At 40.8% G+C, this 21,009-nt stretch overlaps 1 protein-coding gene across 2 annotated transcripts in view; it reads left to right on the forward strand.

Moving 5' to 3' along the window:
• AMPD3 (adenosine monophosphate deaminase 3) overlaps positions 1-20,255 on the forward strand; it is a 61,706-nt gene extending 41,451 nt beyond the window's left edge. For both annotated transcript variants that reach the window (XM_032233701.1, XM_032233709.1), the window contains exons 11-16: positions 3,552-3,678; positions 7,180-7,343; positions 8,850-8,970; positions 10,533-10,706; positions 16,855-16,965; positions 17,650-20,255. In XM_032233701.1, coding sequence (XP_032089592.1) covers positions 3,552-3,678; positions 7,180-7,343; positions 8,850-8,970; positions 10,533-10,706; positions 16,855-16,965; positions 17,650-17,826 — 874 coding nt within the window. In that variant the 3' untranslated portion in view covers positions 17,827-20,255. The remainder of the gene's footprint in view (positions 1-3,551; positions 3,679-7,179; positions 7,344-8,849; positions 8,971-10,532; positions 10,707-16,854; positions 16,966-17,649) is intronic.
• Positions 20,256-21,009: the final 754 nt, after the last annotated feature.

The raw sequence follows: 21,009 nt of genomic DNA on the forward strand, positions 1-21,009 counted from the left end.
CACAGCTGGTATAGTTAACTGGACACAAGCTGATTTGGACCTTTTGGACCGAAAAACCAGGAAACTAATGACAATGCACTACAGTTTACATCCACGTGGTGATACTGATAGACTCTATCTGCCCCGAAAATCAGGTGGCAGAGGATTATTACAAGTGAAGCAAACAGTTGAAGAAGAAAAACATGCACTGGCTGATTATTTAAAAGAAAGTCAAGAACATCTATTAATCGAAGTAAAGAACAAAAATCTACTGAAGGCCCAACAGACGAAATAAGAATACAGAAAAGATGCGATAAAATCAAGAATGGAGAGTTGGCAGAACAAAGCACTGCATGGCCAATTTCTGGAAAAAATAAAAGATAAAGTGGACAGTGAACAAACTTGGTTATGGTTAACAACAGGTACATTAAAGAAAGAAACAGAGTCACTAATCCTGGCTGCGCAAGAACAAGCTATCCGCACAAATGCCATTAAGGCCAAAATTGAAAAATCCTCTGATGATGCCAAATGCAGACTTTGCAAAGAAGCTGATGAAACTGTTGATCACATACTCAGCTGCTGTAAAAAAATCGCGCAGACTGATTATAAATTGCGGCACAATTCAGTAGCACAAGTGATCCATTGGAATTTGTGCAAAAATTATAATATTAAAACAGCAACAAACTGGTGGAAACATCAGCCTGAAAAAGTCACCGAAAATCAGATGGTCAAGATCTTGTGGGATTTCCGTATACAAACCGACAAAATACTGGCGCATAATACACCAGACATCACACTGGTTGAGAAAAATAAGGTCACAATCATAGACATCGCAATACCAGGTGATAGCAGGGTCGCCGAGAAGGAACATGAAAAAATCGCAAGATACCAGGACTTAAAAATCGAAATTCAACGACTATGGCACAAACCAGCAGTGATAATTCCAGTGGTAATTGGCACACTGGGTGCTATACCAAAAGCACTGGAATTACATTTAAAACAGTTAAAAATTGACAAAATCACCATCAGTCAAATGCAAAAAGCCGCACTGCTTGGATCTGCACGCATATTACGAAAATACGTTACGACGTCCTAGGCCCCTGGGTGGGGCCCGACTAGTAACCAATGCCAAATCCGGCGAAACAACTGGCCGCTGTGATACAATTGTATAATAAAAACAAAAGCTGAACTGAATTTATTAATTGAAAGCACAAAATAATTTAGCCAAGACATTGGTATGCAGTTTGAAATTGACAAATGTGCAACAATGGCAACCAAAGCAGGCAAGGTCATAGAAGATGATGGAATAGAACTTGAGAATGAAGAAATGAAAAAGGCAGTAAAGCTAGAAGAAGGCTACAAGTACTTGGGGATTTTAGAGGCCTCTGACCTAATGCATAATAAAGTCAAGGAATTAACTTCAGCCAAGTACATTTGACGAATTCACAAGATATTAAAGTCCAAATTGAGTGGAGGAAACATCATAAAAGTCATAAATACCTGGACTATACCTGTGATTCGATACTCTGCAGGAATTATTGACTGGACTCAGATGGAGTTGGACAATTTGGACAGAAAAACAAGGAAGCTTATGACAAAGAATCATGCTTTGCACCCTAAAAGTGATGTTGACCGATTATATCTACCAAGAGCAGAGGATGGTCGAGGACTCCTACAAGTAAAACAGACTGTGGAAGAAGAAAAACACAGCTTGAATGATTACATCCAGAAAAGTGAAGAACCAATGATTAAGGAAATAAATAAAGGAGGCCTTTTAAAGACAACGGAGTCAAAAGCTGAATATAAGAAATAAGTAATTGAGAAGCGAGCTGAAAATTGGAAAAACAAAGCCATGCATCGCCAATACTTGAAAAATATTGAAGGCAAAGCTGACCAAAAGCTAACCTGGAACTGGTTAAGATCAGGAGCACTGAAAAAAGAAACAGAAGGCTTTATTTTGGCAGCTCAAGAACAAGCCTTAGCCACAAACTGCATGAAGGCAAAAATTCAACATGTTTCCACCAACAGCAAATGTTGCCTCTGTAATGAGAAAGACGAGACAGTCGACCACTTGATCAGTGGGTGCAGCAATATTTCACAAACTGACTACCTACAACGCCATGACCATGTTCGAGGTTCAAGGTTCATTTTATTTATATGCCGCCCTATTCCCAGCGGGATCCAGAGATGGCTTCTTCAGGAGGGGTCTCACCACCGTTATCTTCAATGGCGGAGGAAAGAAGCCCTCCCAAGGGGAGGCATTCACTATCGCCTGGATCCAGCCCCGCGTCACCTCCTTGCTGTTTGCGACCAGCCAGGAGGGGCACGGGTCCAGTACACACATGGTGGCACTCACCGCTACCATGGCCTTGTCCACTTCATCAGGAGCAACAAGTTGAAAGTCAGTCCAGAGATGTCGCTCAAGACCCTCCCCCGGTCCCCGGCTGGCTCTGCACAATTGGAGTCCAGGTCCATCCGAAGCCGAGCAACTTTGTCCGCAAGGAACTGGACATACTCCTCCGCTCTACCTCGTAAGGGATTATCCGCAACCCTCCCATTCAGGAGGGAGCGGGTTACCCTAAACAAGGCGGCAGGGCGCGACTCAGCGGACACAATCAGAGTGGCAATATAGGTGTTCTTAGCTGTCCGTATTGCCGAAAGGTATGCTCCGATACAAGCTTTTAATAGTGCTCGGTCTGACTCGGATTTACTGGACGTCCAGCGGCGCTCTAGGCGTCTCTTTTGGCTAAGATCATTCACTGGAAATTGTGCCAAAAGTTTGGATTTGAATGCAGCAAAAACCACTGGGAACATCAGGTTCAGAAGGTTTTAGAGAATGAGAAAGTCAAGATCTTGTGGGACTTCAGAATTCAGACTGACAGGCACTTGGCCCACAACACACCTGACATAACAATTGTTGAAAAGAAAAAAAGTATGGTTCATTGACATTGCAATACCTGGAGATGCACGAATTGAAGATAAACACCAAGAAAAAATCACAAAATACCGGGACTTGCAAATTGAAGTTGAGCAACTGTGGAAAAATAAATCGTGTGTTGTCCCAATTGTAATTGGAGCCCTTGGAGCAATACCTAAAGGGCTACCTCGCTATTTGGAAATTTTAAATTTATCAGACTTGAAGATTCTGATTCTACAAAAAACCATCCTACTTGGAACAGCTCACATCCTCCGATGTTACCTTAACAGTTCCTAGGTCCTTGGTTAGGACTCAAGCTGTTGAGCTACCAACCAGCCCCAAAGGCTGTGAATCTCACCAAAGATTAATCACATCATAATAATAATAAGAATTAATAATAGCAGCAGCAGCATTTGGAAGGTAAAGCTAGAATATTCAGAGTATTTTCATGTTACATAATTCAAGTATTGTTTGGTTTTTTGTTATGTACTTTAAAGTGATTGAACTGAAGTTGCTTAAGGGTCTTTTTTACAGCCAAAATTCAACTGAGATCTTGGGGGCGGGGGGAAGTTGGATAAGAATACCTATTGCTAAAGTAGACCATATCCCAAGTAAGCACAATAAAAATGTTCGAATATTTGTTTTTTTTCCCCAGTGATATATTTAAGGCAAAAAACATTCTGCCTAACTTTGGAAAAATGCTGGAAAACATATTCTTACCTCTGTTTGAAGCAACCATCAACCCCTTGGATCATAAAGAATTACATCTTTTTCTTAAATTTGTAAGTATTTGACTGTCCTAGACTGCATATATCTAGTGGTTGTATCACTGCATTCTTTTATGTGTTTTTAGAAGCAAGTTCAAACTACAGAAAAAGGCTTTAAATGTTTGGCCAATAACTAGTGACATTGCGAGATTGAGGAAAGTGGACTAAGATTTTTAGTGAAAATGCACCAGTCCCTTGAAATATGTTATTAAAGTATAATTGTCTCATTCTAATTTACTGAGGTATATTGTGGGACTGGGCAGTTAATTTAATTATTTCCATATATTTCAGTTTGGATGGATTATATAAACTGGCTCTCCTTTTGATGTAAAAGAGAATTTGGTTGAACAATTTCAAAATCTGATATAAAAGAAGACATTTTCTAAGCTCAAACTAAATCAGCTAGCAACTTACTAGCATGTTAATAATATATAACCAATTCAGTATCAACTAATGCAAAAGTGCTTTTTCTAAACAGAGAAATAAAAATATGAATCTATAGTATGGTATGATATTAAATGAATCATTACTGACTAGTGTTAAAATTGGTGTCTAGACAGGTAAAATAAACTCTTGTCTGGTTTCAGTATTTACAACTAACAAACTCACTGAAGGATAAATTGGAATTCTCATATTAATTGAGAAAATTAACTACTTAGCATCAAACAGAATGGGAAATCTAAAAGTGATGATGAGAAATAATTATAATCTTTTAAGAATTTTTTATGATAAAAGAAAATTACAAGGTATTAGAGAAATATTTAGACAAAGTAAAATCTGAACAAATTTGTTCTATAAATATCTATTAATCCTACAAAATACAATATGAATTGCTTTTTAATCAGGGCATTTATTCTGGATACAGGATTTAAATTTGGAAATGTAGAGCTAAAGTCTCCAAATATTTGATTCTGTATATGGTGGGACTATAATAATTTTTTATGTCTCATTTTACATATATCTTACACCCACACACTTTTTAATAGTTTTTGTAATGTAAGTAGTTTAATTGTTATCAGGAAGCTTTGGCAGAAAATTCCCCATCTTATTACTCCCAATTCTAAAGGAGGAAAGCTGAGGCAGCAGTTGTTTGGTAACCTCAATGACCCTGAAACAGGTTGCTTAGTGTCTTGCTGAGATATCATAGCAAGTTGGACCTGTTATCGTAGATAGATGGGAGAATATTTGCCACAAGCAGTGCTCCACTATTCCTTCCAGCTTTAAGTCCTTAAAGGTGTTGCTAACGAGCAGAAGTTCTAGGATGTCAAACATCTGCTTTTTATTTGACAAGCATGCTCAGACTCTTAGCAGATTTAGTACCATCTTCTCTCAGTAGTGAATTCTACATCTTTCTAAGATTTTGCGGGGGGGGGGGGGGGGCGGGATTACCACTGACTGATCCCATTCAGGATTTATAATTAATCTTTTACTGCTGGATCTGTAAAATAGGCAACACCCCGTTCTGTTATAGAATTCTGTTATAGAATTTCCTGGACTTGGAGAATTATAATAACCTCCTGAGATGTGAACAAGTGATATACTATCAATTCCATCACCTACAATGGAATATGTGCTCTCTAACCACATATATTTGATTTTCAGTTGTGAACTGAAATGAAGAGACCAATAAAAGAGGGACTATCAGGTGAAATATCACACACACATATTTTGCAGGCAACCTGGAGACTTTCAGTGTATTAATCTAATCCATCTTGAGTATCAGTCAAGTGTTTGACAAAATGTGAGAGGGTAAGGGTAGGAAACCTATAGATGCCACTCTTCTTTCTTATTTTTGCCTCTGTACAAATATTTGTATATAGACTGTGCAAATTGAATCTGTGCAGCTGGGAACCAGCAGAGCTCCATTAAATATTGCCAGGACATGGAAGGTCTGGATTTATATAGTGGTGGTTCTAATTAATTTGAATATAACTCCCTCTTTGAAGCAACAACTAAATGTATTTGAAAAGGGGGATATTTTATAAGGAAATCTAATCTTTTGGAAAACAAATATGTTACAGTCTCAGGGAGATTGGGATATCCAGGAATGAAGTATTGCCCAGACATGTGACAAGATTCCCCATAATCATTTCCTGAGAAAGGCAATAGTTAGCTCTAGTAAACTTGAGTGTATCAGCAACATAGCAATGCATGCATGTTTTTCTCACTTAACTATTGATTCCCTGCTTCAATTGAAAGGACTAATGCCCAGCTCTTATTCTTAGGAGTCATATCTGTGCATACTGCATTAGAGAATTTTTGAGAAAGAAAATCAGACAATTTACAGAGACTCCAGCTTAACATACTCACTAAGAAGTGAAGGCTGGAATGCGTTAAATCTGATTCACACAAGATTCTATGTGAAATTTGATTTTTGATATTGCATTACTGTTAAATTATTTTGACAATTTTATGTATTTTCTCTGTAAATTTTTCAATGGTCTTGTAAATTGACTGCCTTTAGACTCAAATATGTACATTTATTGGGACTATGATAACATAATTTTAATTGTCCCAGCATGCAAGTATTATAATCTCATAGTCCCTCCATTAGAATCCCACAGCAGGAGCTGTGAGATCTTGTTGTTAGAGCTCAGATTCCCACAAAACACCTTTACTAGATTATCTGCCTGTTATTCTTCACCACAAATGCTCCAATTTTGTTTCTTAATTTAGAAGAATGGATCATTGTAGTTCATGATTGTTGGTTCTGAATTTTATAATATTTTAAAGATAGCTACCGTCTTCTATCTTTCCTGAATTTTTTAAATATTTGCAGAAAGCTTACAATTTTTACCACATTAAATCTCATGAGAGCTTCAGATTTAATTTACATAAAAGAAGAGAACAAATTTCCTGATTGCTTATTTGTACCCTATGACTAACATTAAGTGTTGTACCTTATGATTTTGATGAATGTGTCTTTTTATGTACATTGAGAGCATATGCACCAAAGACAAATTCCTTGTGTGTCCAATCACACTTGGCCAATAAGGAATTCTATTCTATTCTATATTTAACTGCGTTGATTCTTCTTAAGGAAACTTTGAACACACAATAATGCCTTTTGGCCTCTAGATGGTGCCAACAATTCTAGTCTGCATTCTAAAATATGGTTATCCAGTGCACCTTTTCTTTTTGCTTATGGTGTTCTTATTCATTTGGCTATATGTGTGAACATTCACTTAATTTTCAAGAGATAACCAATAAAAAGTTATTTTGTATAATAGATTTAAGGCAGCATTAGGTTTTGTAGTACCAACAACATACTATACAATTGTACAACATACAATTATGTAGATGCAAATTAATCACCTTGTGATGGTTACCCTATAATGGCTTGCATTATTATCACCATCATTTATATGCCATTTAACTCCCAGAAACATTTCAAAAAGCAGTTGAGACCTTATGATCATAGCAGTTTAAATTTTAATTTGTAGCAATTAAGTTAGATAATTCAGAAAACCATACACACATTATTCATACAAAAATCTGTTTTTATTGAATTCTTAGGTGACAGGGTTTGATAGTGTGGATGATGAATCAAAACATAGTGATCACATGTTCTCTGAAAGGAGCCCCCATCCTGATTTTTGGATTAATGAAAAAAATCCTCCATATAGCTATTATTTGTATTATATGTATGCAAACATCATGGTTCTCAACAACCTTAGAAAGTAAGTAGTAACATTTCTATTTTCATGTTTCTATAAGTTTGGTAGAAAGGTATGACAAGGAATTTACATCATGGTTTCGTAAGATAAACAAAAATGCATATAATTTATCTCCCTTTTAAAATTTATTTTGCCTCCTATTTAATTATACAATGAAGACATGCTGGAGTTCTACACATTAAGCAAACATTGTCCTAATAATAAATTCCATTACATCATCTTTTGGAGGTAGACAAACAAAAAGTTGGCTATCTTATAATTCTAAACAAGTCTTTCTTAACCTATGATGTTCTTGGGTTACGATTTGTGTCATCTGTGAGTTTGATGGGGAAATTGAGAGATTTTGATTATAGTCTGAGAAACATCAATGCAGAACCTGTTTGTTTGTTTGTTTGTTTGTTTGTTTGTTTTGGACAAAGTTCCTTTTGCTAGGTAAGGAGAGGATAACTTTCCAGATTGAAGATCATCAGTACTTGAAATATGCATTCTAATTTTCATTTTAACCTCTTTTGTGATCTCTACATGGAATCATTTTATCAGCTTTAGCAATGAAGTGGTAGCAGAAGCTCAAATTTCGGCATTACTTGTGACAGCGTAGAGTCACTTTCAGTATTATTTCTGCAGCAGAAATGCTTAAAATTGTAATTACTAATCTGTAGAATCATGTCCGTGACTTCACAAGTGACATTCCTCTGCCTTGCCTGGAGCCCTTTGTAGTTAAATTATCACAGTGAACCTGTAACCTGCACAAATAGTACAGATTATCCATTCTCTCACAGACGTTTGTTTGTTTACAAATCTGTTCGCCTACTAATCTTCATATTAAGCACAAAATCGGATTGCAAACACAGAGCAGCCGGCTGGTGTAGACTGATTTCAGCTGGAGAGAAAGGGTGAAATTAAGAAATTTAAAATGAGAAAACAAAGTAGTCAAGACTTTCAAAGCGTGTTACGTATAGCGTATTTAGAGAGTAGCATTTAAGCCTTGGTAAAATATAATATAAAATAAAACTAAGTTTCAAGAATTGAGACAGAGCTGTGGTCACAATATAATATTTGAAGTAATTTAATCTCTACTGGTGCCACGAAAGTTAGCCCACTGGCAGAATTATCCTGCAATGAGTTATTTGAGCTGCAATCACAAATGCCTATCTAATAAAATGGAGCACTTATCTTTGAACAATTGGATAAAGTCAGCCTAAACCATTTTTAATCTGAAGCCCAGCAGCCACTGAGCCCCTTCCTACCCCCTTAGTTGAAATGAGTGTGTGTGTGAGTATCTTTAAGTCAGGCTAGGTTATGGGACTGTCCCTGATAGAGGAGGACTTACCTCAGAATAATTTAGTATACATATTGTGGTCCATTGTCACATGTATATTTTTGTATATATGTATGTATATGTATATTTTTGCACTTCCCAACAGCTGATGTGAGATGTATCATTATGATTGGACTTGGGATTTCAGAATGGCAAGATATGACGCTAATTATATTTTAAATTGTTTATAGGGAGAGAGGCATGAGCACGTTCTTGTTTCGACCTCATTGTGGAGAAGCTGGATCAATAACTCACCTGGTGTCCTCCTTTTTAACTGCAGACAATATTTCCCATGGATTGCTCCTGAAGAAGGTATAGTAATGGTTCTATTGCAGCCTCCACCAATCTGTTGCCCTCCTGATAAATGAATTCTGCTATCCTAGAATTGTCTGGGACTTCTGAAACTGAACTCATACCTTCGAGAGTCATCAGAGCACTGGAAAACTCTTAATAGAGTTTAATTTATGGTACTTTAGGCTAGGTATATTTATACAGGTAGTCCTCTACTTATGAACATAGTTGGAACCAGAACTTATTCATAAATAATGCAGTCATTAAGTGAGTCACACCCAGTTAAGCAAATAATGTGGTACTTAAGTGAATCATGCAGTCTTTAAGTGAATCTCACTTTCCTGATTGATTTTTTTCTGGTCTGAAGCCCCCTGGGAAGGTTGCAAATGGCAATCACTTAACTTCACTCACTGCAACTGTTATAAATACATGCTAATTGCCAAGCTCTCAAATTCTGGTCACTTGCCTTTGGGAATATTACAATGATTGTAAATGCGAGGACCAGTTATAAATCACTTTCTTCATTGTGTTCATATTTCAAAGGATTGTTAAATGAATGGCTGTAACTTGAGGACTACCTATTTACATCATGGGAGTATCTGGGATCTATAGATCCCCATCTTCAAGTTTGATATAAACAAAGAAAGATCCTTATTATCTGCAAAGCATACTGTTCTGCATTTTAGGATTGTTGCCTTTTTAAAAAGATCTGAAATCAGGAGTCTCCAACCTTGGCAAGCTTTGCTGGTTGAGGAATTCTTGGAGTTGAAGTCCACAAGTCTTAAAGTTGCCAAGATTGGAGACCCCCGCCTTAAAGGACTCACAAGGCTTACAAGATACGGTTCTTAGGGAAAGCACCTCAGGTATAACTCTCATAGGACCACCCTGACTAAATCCATGTGGGCTTATTGCTGAGCGAATATATGTGTCTGATTATTACAAATGGGAAGCTTAAAGGACATACTTACTTTTATGTGGTTGAAATCAATGGGATTTATAAAAAGCTTACTTTCAGTTGGATTTGTGTTTGTGTTTGTAAAGCAATTCTCCACTGGGTGGCAGATTTCAATATAATTCTGACACAAGCTGTTCTAATTGAGAAATATTCTATTTTATTGGACCGCAAACATGAGCTTCCTTAAGGACTTTTTCCAGACAGTTGTATTTCAAATAATAAACACATAACTGCAACAGTGTTCTGGTTTCTCATTGATAAATAGATTGAACAGGAAGATCAAAAGCTGGCTTTGGAAGAGGTAGCTTGTACTAAAGGCACAACTCAATCATCACAGACAGAAAACGACCTTTTATTTCCCACTTCAGCTAATGCAATGTGTGTTTTAACATCTCAAATCTCTGTTTAATTTTTTCATCATAAAAATACATTTTAAAAAACAATCAAAATACATCAATGCAATGCAAAATAAGGGTGTATAGTTGTATATATAACAACTTAACTTGTATAATGCCAGAGGGCCGGGATCAAGCTGTAAAAATGGTTTTCCATTTCCTCTGGCTGAATGTTTCCTTTCCTGTTATCTCTGTGTAAATGAATAATGATTTTGGGTGTTGTTTTTGTACAGAGTCCAGTCCTCCAGTATCTTTATTATCTTGCACAAATCCCCATTGCCATGTCTCCTCTTAGCAACAACAGCTTATTCCTGGAGTATTCAAAAAACCCACTGCGAGAATTCTTGCACAAGGGACTGCGTGTTTCTCTGTCCACAGATGACCCCCTGCAATTCCACTATACCAAGGTAATTTGCATGAAAGCAGCTTAAGTTTTATTTCCATCTGAAATGTCAGTTGGTCTTACCTGAACTGCATGTCTCGAAGATGGTGTGGGAGAAGTCACAACTGGATATTAACACTGCCCATTTGCCCAGAGACTGAGGTAGAATTTGAGGCCACTCCTTCTACTCCACCTTCTGACTCGCCAGATTAACCAATGGTCCAGTTGAAGTAGAACCTGGGAAGGAAGGGGACAGGAAAACACCCAACTCCTTCCCCAGTCCCTGACTGACCAGTAACTAACCAACTCAGGCCCCCCATGCGCCGGGACGCACCTAATGAGCAGGATGTGACTCCTCCCACGCCATCTTCGAGACATGCAGTTCAGGTAAGACCAACTGACAGTCTCCGAAGTGGGCATGGGAGGAGTCACAACTGGGACATACCAAAGCTAGATGTCCAGGGGAGGGAATCATTGGGCCTGAGGCCCCTGAGTGACCAGCACTCTTAGAAGAACCCTCCTGCCAAAGGATGCCTCTGTGAAGGCGTAAGCATCCATCTGGTAGTGTCTGATGAAGGGCGAGGGCGAAGACCAGGTGGCCGCTCTACATATATCCTCGATGGGTGCCTGGGTGGCCTAGGCCGCGGAGGTGGCCGCACCCCTGGTGGAGTGAGCAGTGATGCCCTCAGGCACCGGGAGCCCGTGCACCTTGTAGGCCTTGGAGATGGCTAGCCAAATCCATCTGCTGATGGTGCCCGGAGATACTTTCACCACTCGGGTCGATGGCTGAAAAGGGACAAAAAGTGCCTCCGACTGCCTGAGGGAGGCGTGCGTTTGAGATAAATACGCAGTCCCCATCTTACGTCTAGGCGGTGCAGGATCTTTCCCTTCCCCGGCAGGTGCTGGACAGAAGTCCAGAAGAACCACCTCTTGAGCCCTATGGAAGGGGGAGTTGACCTTGGGTAGAAAGGCTGGATCAAGCCTGAGCATGACCCCGTTGTTGTGAAAGGTGCAGAGGTCCATCCTGGCGGACAGGTCGTTGAGCTCGGACACTGTCCTGGCAGAGGTGATTGCTAGGAGGAAGACCACCTTGAGGGTCAAGAACTGTAGGCTCACCTCCCTCAGGGACTCGAAAGGTGCCTCCATTAGCACCTGGAACACCGTGGGAAGATCCCAGGTGGGGAATCTATGGACGACAGGGGACCGGAGATTGACTGCCCCTCTGAGGAACCTCTTTATGACCGGGTGCTGGGATAAAGGTTGGGCTCCCCCCCCCAAGTTTGTGGCTAGGGCTGAGACCTGTCTCCTGAGGGTACTGTGGGCCAGACCCTTCTCCAGGCCATCTTGGAGAAAGTCCAGCACTGGAGGAACTGACGCCAATGTCTGGTCTACCTGTGCAGAACAACACCAGGCTGCAAAGGAGACCCAGGTCGCATCTTAGATGCGGGTGGTAGATCTCTGTCTAGAGGCCTCAATGGTCCTGATGACCCTGGTGGAGAATTGGGTCTCCCTTAGCTGCTCCCGCTCAAGCGCCAAGTGGTCAGATGGAGCCACTCTGGGTCCGGACGCTTCAGAGTTCCCTGGCGCAGAGCCACCTCCTCCCGGGGAATCCTCCAATGGGGGAGAACCGACAGGCCCACTAGGTCTGCGAACCAGGGATGGCTTGGCCAATGAGGTGCCACCAGGATGACTTCTGCCCTCTCTAGCACTAACTTCCTCAGAGCCACAGGAAGAAGGGGAAGGGAGGAAAGGTGTAGAGAAGTCCCAATGGCCATCTGCAACGTAGGGCGTTGATGTCCACCGCTCCTTGAATCGGGAATCACGAGATGAACCTCGGAAGCTGTGTGTTCGACGGAGAGGCAAAGAGATCCACTGTCGGCCAACCGAATCTGGCAAATCCACTCAAAGATGCTGGGATGAAGCTGCCACTCTCCGTGGTCTACTGTCTCCCTGCTGAGCCAGTCCGCTTGTAGGTTTTCCATGCTGGAGATGTGTTCTGCCCGGATCAACAGGAGATTCCGTTCCACCCAGATCCCCAGGCTCACTGCTTTGTCACGTAGTGCCATGGAATGGGTGCCTTGGCCGCCACGTTGTCCATCAGAACTAGGATGTGCTGTTTGGTGCCTTGAAGTGTTGAAGGGCTAGGTGGATTGCTCTGAGCTCTAGATGTTCCTCCATAGGTCTGAGGGTGTCCATCGGCCCTGGGCTAGCTGAGACTCCAGGTGTTCCCCCCAGCTGAACAGACTTGTGTCTGTCATAAGGACCAACTTGTCTGGTTCTCTGAACAGGGAACCCTTGGCCTGTGCCGAGGACATCCACCAGGGGAGGGAGAGAAGGACCTTGGGTGTCATGAAGACCTTGAAGCTTGCATCGCTTGTCCCATTCCTCTGGTGTGGAAGCAGGAACCACTGTAGCTCTCTGGCATGCAGGCGGGCCCATGGCACTATCCCGATGCAGGAGATGAATTTCCTGAGGGGCCTGGAAAGAAGAGCTACGAGTCTTGCGAATCTCTCGAATCAACTCCACAATACCACAATACTGTCCCTATGCTTCTGAGACAGGAACACCTCGCACTCCACCAAGTCAATGATGGTCCCCAAGTGTTGGAGCCTGGTGGTGGGAACCAGGTGGTTTTTCTCGAGGTTGATTGAAAACCCCAGGGTCTGCAGAGTGGAGATAGTGAGACCCAGATCCCCCTCGGCCCGGTAAGCTTATGTGGCTAGGACGAGGATGTCATCAAGGTAGCAATGTAACCGGACCAAAATGGATTGGAGGTGAGCTGCTGCCATGGCTAGAACCTTGGTGAAGGTCCTGGGAGCAGATGCTAACCAGAAGGGAGGGCCCTGTATTGATAGTGGGTACCCCCATATGAGAACCTAAGGAACCTACGATGATCTGGGGCAATCATGATGTGGAGATAAGCCTCCGTGAGATCAATGGAGGCTAAGAAGTCCCCCTGCCTGATTCCCTCCAGGATGGACTTGAGGGAGGCCATCTTAAATTTACAGTAGACCAGCCTGGAGTTTAGAAGCTTGAGATCCAAGATAACCCTCCATCCCCCTGAGCTCTTGGGAACGACAAACAGGTTGGAATAAAATCCTGACTCTTTCTTGCCCCCCCCCCCCCGAACCAGCTCCACTGCCTTGATATCCAGCAGGTGCCGGATGGCCTTGCGCATGAGGGAGCGCTTGGCCAGGTTCTTGGAGGGGGGGAAGATCAGGAATCTATTCGGGGGATGGGAGCAGAAGTCCAGTCGTAACCCAAATCTAACAGTCTGCAGAACCCACACATCAGAGGTGATGCGATCCTAGCGGTCCGCAAATAAGGTAAGGCAGCCGCCAATCGGGTGATCCGAGCTTGAATCACTTGTTTCTGCAGAAGGGGCACCACTAGAGCATCCACAGAAGGAACCTGTAGGGCTTGGGTGAAGGAAGCATTAAGAATGTAAAATCTGCGATCATTCCTCCCCAGAGTGGGGAAAGTACCTGGTTTAGCCCACTGAGACTTAAGCACCTCCAGGAAGAGGTCTGGGGTAGGAATCTCCTCCTTCTCAACCTGAGGCCTGTGGACAGGCCCCTTCTTGGTCCCCCCACTGTTGTTAGGAGCAGCAGCCTGGTTAGGATCTGGTGTGCTGTCCAGATCTGCCATGGCTTTGGCCTTGTGCAGCAAGGAGCTGAATAGGGGGAAGGGAAGCTCCGTTATAGTAGGTGCCTCAGGAATCTGAGGGTCCTCATCTTCAGAGAAGCCAATGTCCTTCTGCTACTCCTCTTCCAAGCCAGACCCTTCACTGGCCATGGAGGGGGAGGCTGATCTGTGCTCTCTGGAAACCTCGGAACCGGGTTGGTCTGGATGACCTCGTGGTGTACCAAGAGAAGACTTTCACCTAGACGCCTGAAATTGGTGTTGCATGCCCGTGGCAATATCCTGGGCAATGGCTTGGGCAATAATATCCTGAAAACTCAGGAAGCTCTGGAAAGGCAGGGATGAGGCTGGGGGGCTCCAAGCTGAGGCTGCAAATTGAGGTGCTAGACATTGTCTGGAGGAGCTGCCAGGCCTGTGGCCAAAAGGATCCCCCAAGGCCCCTGCAGAGTGATCAGACGATAGAGGGGGATAAGGGGCTACCCCCCTTCTAAGACTATGGGGGAAGCCTGGGGAACCAGGAGGGGCCTTGGCCATGGGAGAGATCCTGCAGGGAGAGCGTGACCTAGGAGGAGAAGGGCTGATGCTATTCCTGCTCTGTCTGCCAGCAGCCCTGGTGGTGCAAGCCTCCCTGCTGGGGATTTTCCTTGCAGATTTTGAGTTGCTCTTCTTAGAGGTGGACCTCCCCCTGGTTACTGGGTTAACCCCCTGGGAGGTCCCCTCGCCCGGATCGGAATTGCCTGGTGATCTAGGGACCACCACTCCCCCACTCCTTGTGGCATCTGCCATTGCTTTCCTACTCATGATTCATTGCCTCACCACCTCCTCTTTTGATTCTCACCGGCCTGAGGGCTGCTGCGTGGATTGGACTTCCTTCGGTTCCACATGCTCCGCAGCCAAGCTGCCGATCCGTGGCACGAAAAACCGGCCCACCGCTAAACAGCTGGGGCCCTCCCTGGATCTCTGGTGAAGTACTGGCCAAGGGTGCCCCTCCTAGGCACTGGCGGTGGTCTTGAGTTCCTGCGGCCTCTAAAACCGGAGCACCAATCCTTGCTCTCCTCCACATGCGCTTCTCAACAATGGCCGCCGTCCAAGGTGGCGACCGCTGATCACGCGGTCTGGTCACCTGAGCCACTGTCTTCAAGTCTGGTCCCACGATCTACACTGAAACAGAAAGTGCGAGGTAGTGCCAAGCGGCGTGCAGGCTGGAGCCCCCACACACTGCCGACCAGCGGCTCGGGAGCTCCCACTAACACAGCAAGCACAGCCTGTGACAATGCGGGAATACCAGAGGCACAGGAGAGAGGGGTGAGAGGAAAGGGCTTAAGGAAATCAAGGTAGCTTAAAGGAATCGTCTGGTACCAAATGGAGAGCCAATGAAAAGAACTCCTTCTGGGCCGAAGACTGAGGTTAATCTGGAGAGTCAGAAGGTAGAGCAGAGGGAGTGGTCTCAAATTCTACCTCAATCTCCAGGCAAATGGGCCATCTTAATACCCAGTTGTGACTCCTCCCACGCCCATTTCAGAGACCCATATTAATTTAAATGTTTTCTTATTAACTTCAGCAGCAGCTCTCCAATCTTACATATATTTATTTGAAAGCAATAGTTTTCAGTTATCATTTCACTTCATTTAGGATGGCATAGAATTATATTCACAATTTAATCATTTACTATGTTTGAATCCTAAATGTTGAATCCTGGAACACTTGTAATGCTCATAATGCTTTTGTTTCTCAAGTTATTCTTCCTTATCCCATCTGCTGTGTACTGAACCATGGAGTATGGACTCCAGTCCCCTAAGTCCTTTCTTTCATGTCATTTCACCATTAAAAACTAGAATGTCTGAGTCTTTCTACTCTCAAGTTTTCTTTGCCGTTTGTTTTCCGCTTCTCTGAAATGTTCCAAGGTTGATCCAGCATGTCATTAGCATCAGTCCTGCAGCTGGACTGTGGAGTGCACATGTGAGCGTGTGGTCTGGTTTGGGTATAACCAATCCATGAAAATCTAAGAAAGAAAATGATCAATTTTCAAAAAGCACAGTGCTTGCAGAAATAAATTTCACTGTGTAGTGGCTGGAGTTTCCACCACTCTCAGCAGGCTACTCAACTCTGAAACTATAAAAGTTGGATCTTGCCAACTATGATGAGAGACATCTGCTGATAAAAGGGTGAGATGAAATTTCTCCAAATTTTCTCTGAACACTTAGTCCTGCTTCCACTATTCTTGTGGAGTTACCAATTCCCTAGAGCATGAGTGTCAAACACGTCTTGTCACATTGCTGTCATGTGACATATCACGATGTTTTCCCCTTCACGGAACTGGGATGGGCGTGGCCTGTCAGTTTGACGCCCCTGCCCTACAGAAAGTGTTCAGGGAACATAGAATACAGCAAGGGAAGAAGAAAATAGAAGAGCTCTGCAAAATTAGTTTCCTTTTACTAGAAATGGTCCCTTTGATTTCAAGCTTTATTTTGGTGCAAAATAAATGAATGTATTTGATAGCAAATCATATATTTTTGTATGTATAATTGAAGGAAGCACTGATGGAGGAATATGCCATAGCAGCCCAAGTATGGAAACTGAGTACTTGTGACTTATGTGAAATTGCAAGAAACAGTGTACTACAAAGCGGCTTGTCACACAAGGTAAATTTACTTGGTTTCTGTAAGCACCAGAAATTTGAAGATGTATGGGACAAACTAGGTGGTGCATTTAATATATTTTATTTTTATTTATAAAGCCACCAGAGGCCCTTATCATCGCACATAATAGGAACATTTTAGCTAATGACATTTTTCTGTAATGGTGTTTTTCCTCAAAGGACAAATAACTAGGCTGCATAATTTTGATGAATATGTGGGATAGAAGTGATTAAATTCTGATCCCTTGAGCTTTGTTTACAGCATTGATTCACTTTTGCTGCTGTATGAAACAGAAAAGTTGACATGAATTTACAGATGGGGCATTGCGGGAGGGGAGGAAGTAGAAAAGTCCCATAGTCATGATTGCCATCTAGACTTTTTTCACACTTCCTGTAGATGCCGTTGTTTACATATAGGCTTAACGTGTCCTTGATTTCTATCAGACTTGTCCAATTTACTGCATTTCAGATCTGTTAGCCCACTCAGAATTCCCATCCGGCTTCATCAAAGGCTATCTGGAAATTTGGGGAGTTTTGGTCCAATATATTTGAAGGCATAGTTTGGGGAAGGTAGAGTTTCACTGATCTCTAGTTAATTTTTTAGTGTATTGCTGCAGAATAAAATCATGCCTGTTAGAAGCTGCTACATGAAGTTGCAAATAGTATCTTCTTTTCTCTGTTTCTCTAGGAAAAACAGAAATGCATAGGTCTAAATTACTGTGCTGAAGGGCCAGAAGGAAATGATATTAGAAAGACAAATGTTGCACAAATTCGAATGGCTTACAGATATGAGACTTTATGCAATGAACTGAGCTTTCTGTCTGATGCGATGAAGACAGAAGAGATTACAGCACTGTCAAAATAGCCACAACCAACAAGTCTGAAGAAGAGAGAATGTGAGCTTTTGCAGGACAGAAAGTCATCTGATCACCTGAATTCTTAGGTGACACCAGAATTGCTGCAAAACCAGTTTCTGCAAGTGCTTACCTTAAATAGGACTGTTGTAGATGCAAGATGCAGGCTTCTAGCTATGTTGTTTATACATTTAAAAGTACATTCTAACTCTATTCATTATAGGTTTGCATCTCAAGATACATAACATTCTGCTTTGAAAAAAGGGAGACAGGACAGCAGCTTTTAGTAGCACACACGGACCAGTTTTCTCACAATTTTTCTCATATTGGATTGATGGCACTTTAAACATTAACTTCTGTTTAGATTTCAGGTTCTGATTGTACACAGTACTGTAGTGTCCGTTAGTTAACAAAGACTATCCTGGATTTAGAAACTAAAATCTAATATAACCAAAGATCAGCACATCACTCATAGATGTTTAGTGGACATACAAATACTTGGCTTTTCCAGATGGGCCCTTTAATTGAAGTGTAATTCGATATGGTAACTTCCTGAGGCATCCAGGTATAAGCCAGATACCTGAAAAATGCAAATCAGATGTTGATATATCCACCAGGATTTGCTACATGATACAGTGGAGCTTTTTCAACATATTCATATCAACATTCCACTTTATTCACCATTGAGACTTATTCCACACCTTAATTCTTTTGATATAGAAGATTAATAACTTTCTTATCTATGTATTAGGAAGTATATTTACTTGCTAATATGCATTCATTCACATTGGATTATCAACATTGGCTAGATTTACTTTTTTTTAAATTAAACAGGTTTGTTCTAAAAATTGTTTGTTGAATAAGCCAGTGACTTTGACATAAAGCACTAAGTTTTAAAGCATGGTTTATACTTACATCAGCAAGATTAATTAATCTTGTTAACCAAAACCAAACCAATCATAATTTGGTATAATGTGAGGTGTGAATGAAGCTGATAGAACAGAAAGCTGACATGCATAGATTTAACTTGCATTTTGTAGTTTGTATTAAATGCACTAAAAATAAGATGTTTGATAGCTTAATATGCCATGTAATGTAAGGAGTAGATTTCGTTGCTACTTCATTACTATGATGTAAAAGTGTGGGAACTAGAATTTAATGATTTATCAACTGCTGTAGGTAGTGTTAAAATTTTTATATGGAGTTTATTTTGAATATTCAGACTTGAAAATGAACTATTAGAAGCAAGTTTTGAGTTCTGGAAAGCAGTTATATTTAATTACTGTTATTGGTGGTAGTTACCTGTTAGCCTTTTGAAATACAGTAAATTAATAATTCTAAAAAGGGAAGATAGAAAGTAAAATTTGTCACAAATTCTAAACTTCTTAGGCAAAAAGGGAGGAGTAATAAATTTATCTCCCTGCACTTACACTTTTTCTAATTTAAGTATTACTGTATTGTGAAAAAAAGTTGTACATGTTTTAATGCAAATTGGTTGGAAAGATATTTCAATTTCATAAGTGCAAAGTTATTTTCATTTTTTTCTATCCAGAAGAATGACTATCCTATCCAGGTTTACTTCACATCTGTCCAAATTTAGCTCTCCCAATCCAATAAATGCAATTTGTTCACAGAAGCAGGGGCACAGGAATCTTTCCACAAAATAATTATAAAGGCAGCTCCTGTATTTGGAACTTGGCATTCTATTCTGGGATACTGTAGCAGATGAATAGATACTTTCAGCTTTGACCAAAGATGACCAGGACAAATTACATCTTTATCTTTGTTGGCTAATAACAATTCAGGTTCAGAACTTGACCTTATAGCCTAGTTTATCAATGCTTGACAGATAATCTAAATTTCATTTCACTTGAAAAGTGATCTATTTTGGTACTAGAAAATCTCCATTATATAATTAAAGAACACATCTGAAAGTTTTAGTTTTCTTCAGTACTTCTGAGTTTTCCTTTTATACCATTATTCACATTAAATTGAAAATTGTTTATAAATGTATTAATTGCAATCGCTGGTTACTTTTTTTTCCGTCTCACAAATTAGCTGGAGTTGGTGAAGCAAAGAGAGAAGGTTTTTCAAAAAAAGGAAACCTTGGATTCCACATTGTTTTTGTTTTAAAACTTTACAAAATTTAAAAAAACACACTGCTTTAATAAAAAGCAGTTTAAAGCACACTCACTATGGCAAAGTATTATGCAATTGTAATGCTTGTACAACAGGAATGGCTAGTCCTAACTACACAGAAATCCTGTGTTTTCAGTATGACCAGCCCTACTGCTGGCAAATTCTCCAGTATCTGCTCTGGGCATGGACAATCGCTTTGGAAGCTGTTCAAGAGTTCTTCATTTGTTTATCTGCACAGCTGATTCAAATAAATCAGTTCTGTGTATGCATATTTATGTAGACAGCTAAGAGCAATTATGAATAACACAAGTGGAAAAGACATAACTGGTTCAATAAGTTGAGATGTTACGCTCAGTAGGAACTCCTGCATATTTGGAAATAGCTTATTTGCAAATTCTAGTGAGCACCAAGTGATTTTAACAACATCAAAACCAGATATGGTTTCTACCATTCTTATTGAGATGTATGAGATTAATGAGCCTTAAAGTAAATTCTACTGAATTTACAAGGGTTTAAAATTGCACTATTATTGCGAGTTCTTGAAATATTTTGGTAAGCTTTATTCCTTAATTATGGTACCACTTTCCTTGAATTATCACTGAAGGCCAGATATTTTCTTGAAGGGAATTATCTATTATGCTTTTTGATGGCTTAGACTCTATGGGTGAAAGTTTAGCTGTCAATTTTGTTTACTTGCACTAATTATTTTATATAATTAAAATAATTGTATTGTTTCTACATGGAACTTTTGGATGCTAGAATGCTAACATGACCTGATTAGCATTCAAAGAAATTCTTGCTAGTTTAAGAGGGATTATGGGAATTAAGTCCAACTTAAACAAGATAAATGGTTTGAGTTACACATGTACACTATGTATTTTGTTGTCTAAAATATTCAGAGATATGTGTAGCATGAAGAAGCTTAATAAATGGAAATGTTAAACATTTATAAATATATTCATTGATGTTTGTCCTTTTCTATAACCCTAAATGAAGTCACTTTTGGCTGATTATTACTGCCATACATATTACTGTGTTACAAGTATAGAAAAACA

Source organism: Thamnophis elegans, chromosome 1 (assembly GCF_009769535.1).
Source record: "Thamnophis elegans isolate rThaEle1 chromosome 1, rThaEle1.pri, whole genome shotgun sequence".
NCBI lineage: Eukaryota > Metazoa > Chordata > Lepidosauria > Squamata > Colubridae > Thamnophis > Thamnophis elegans.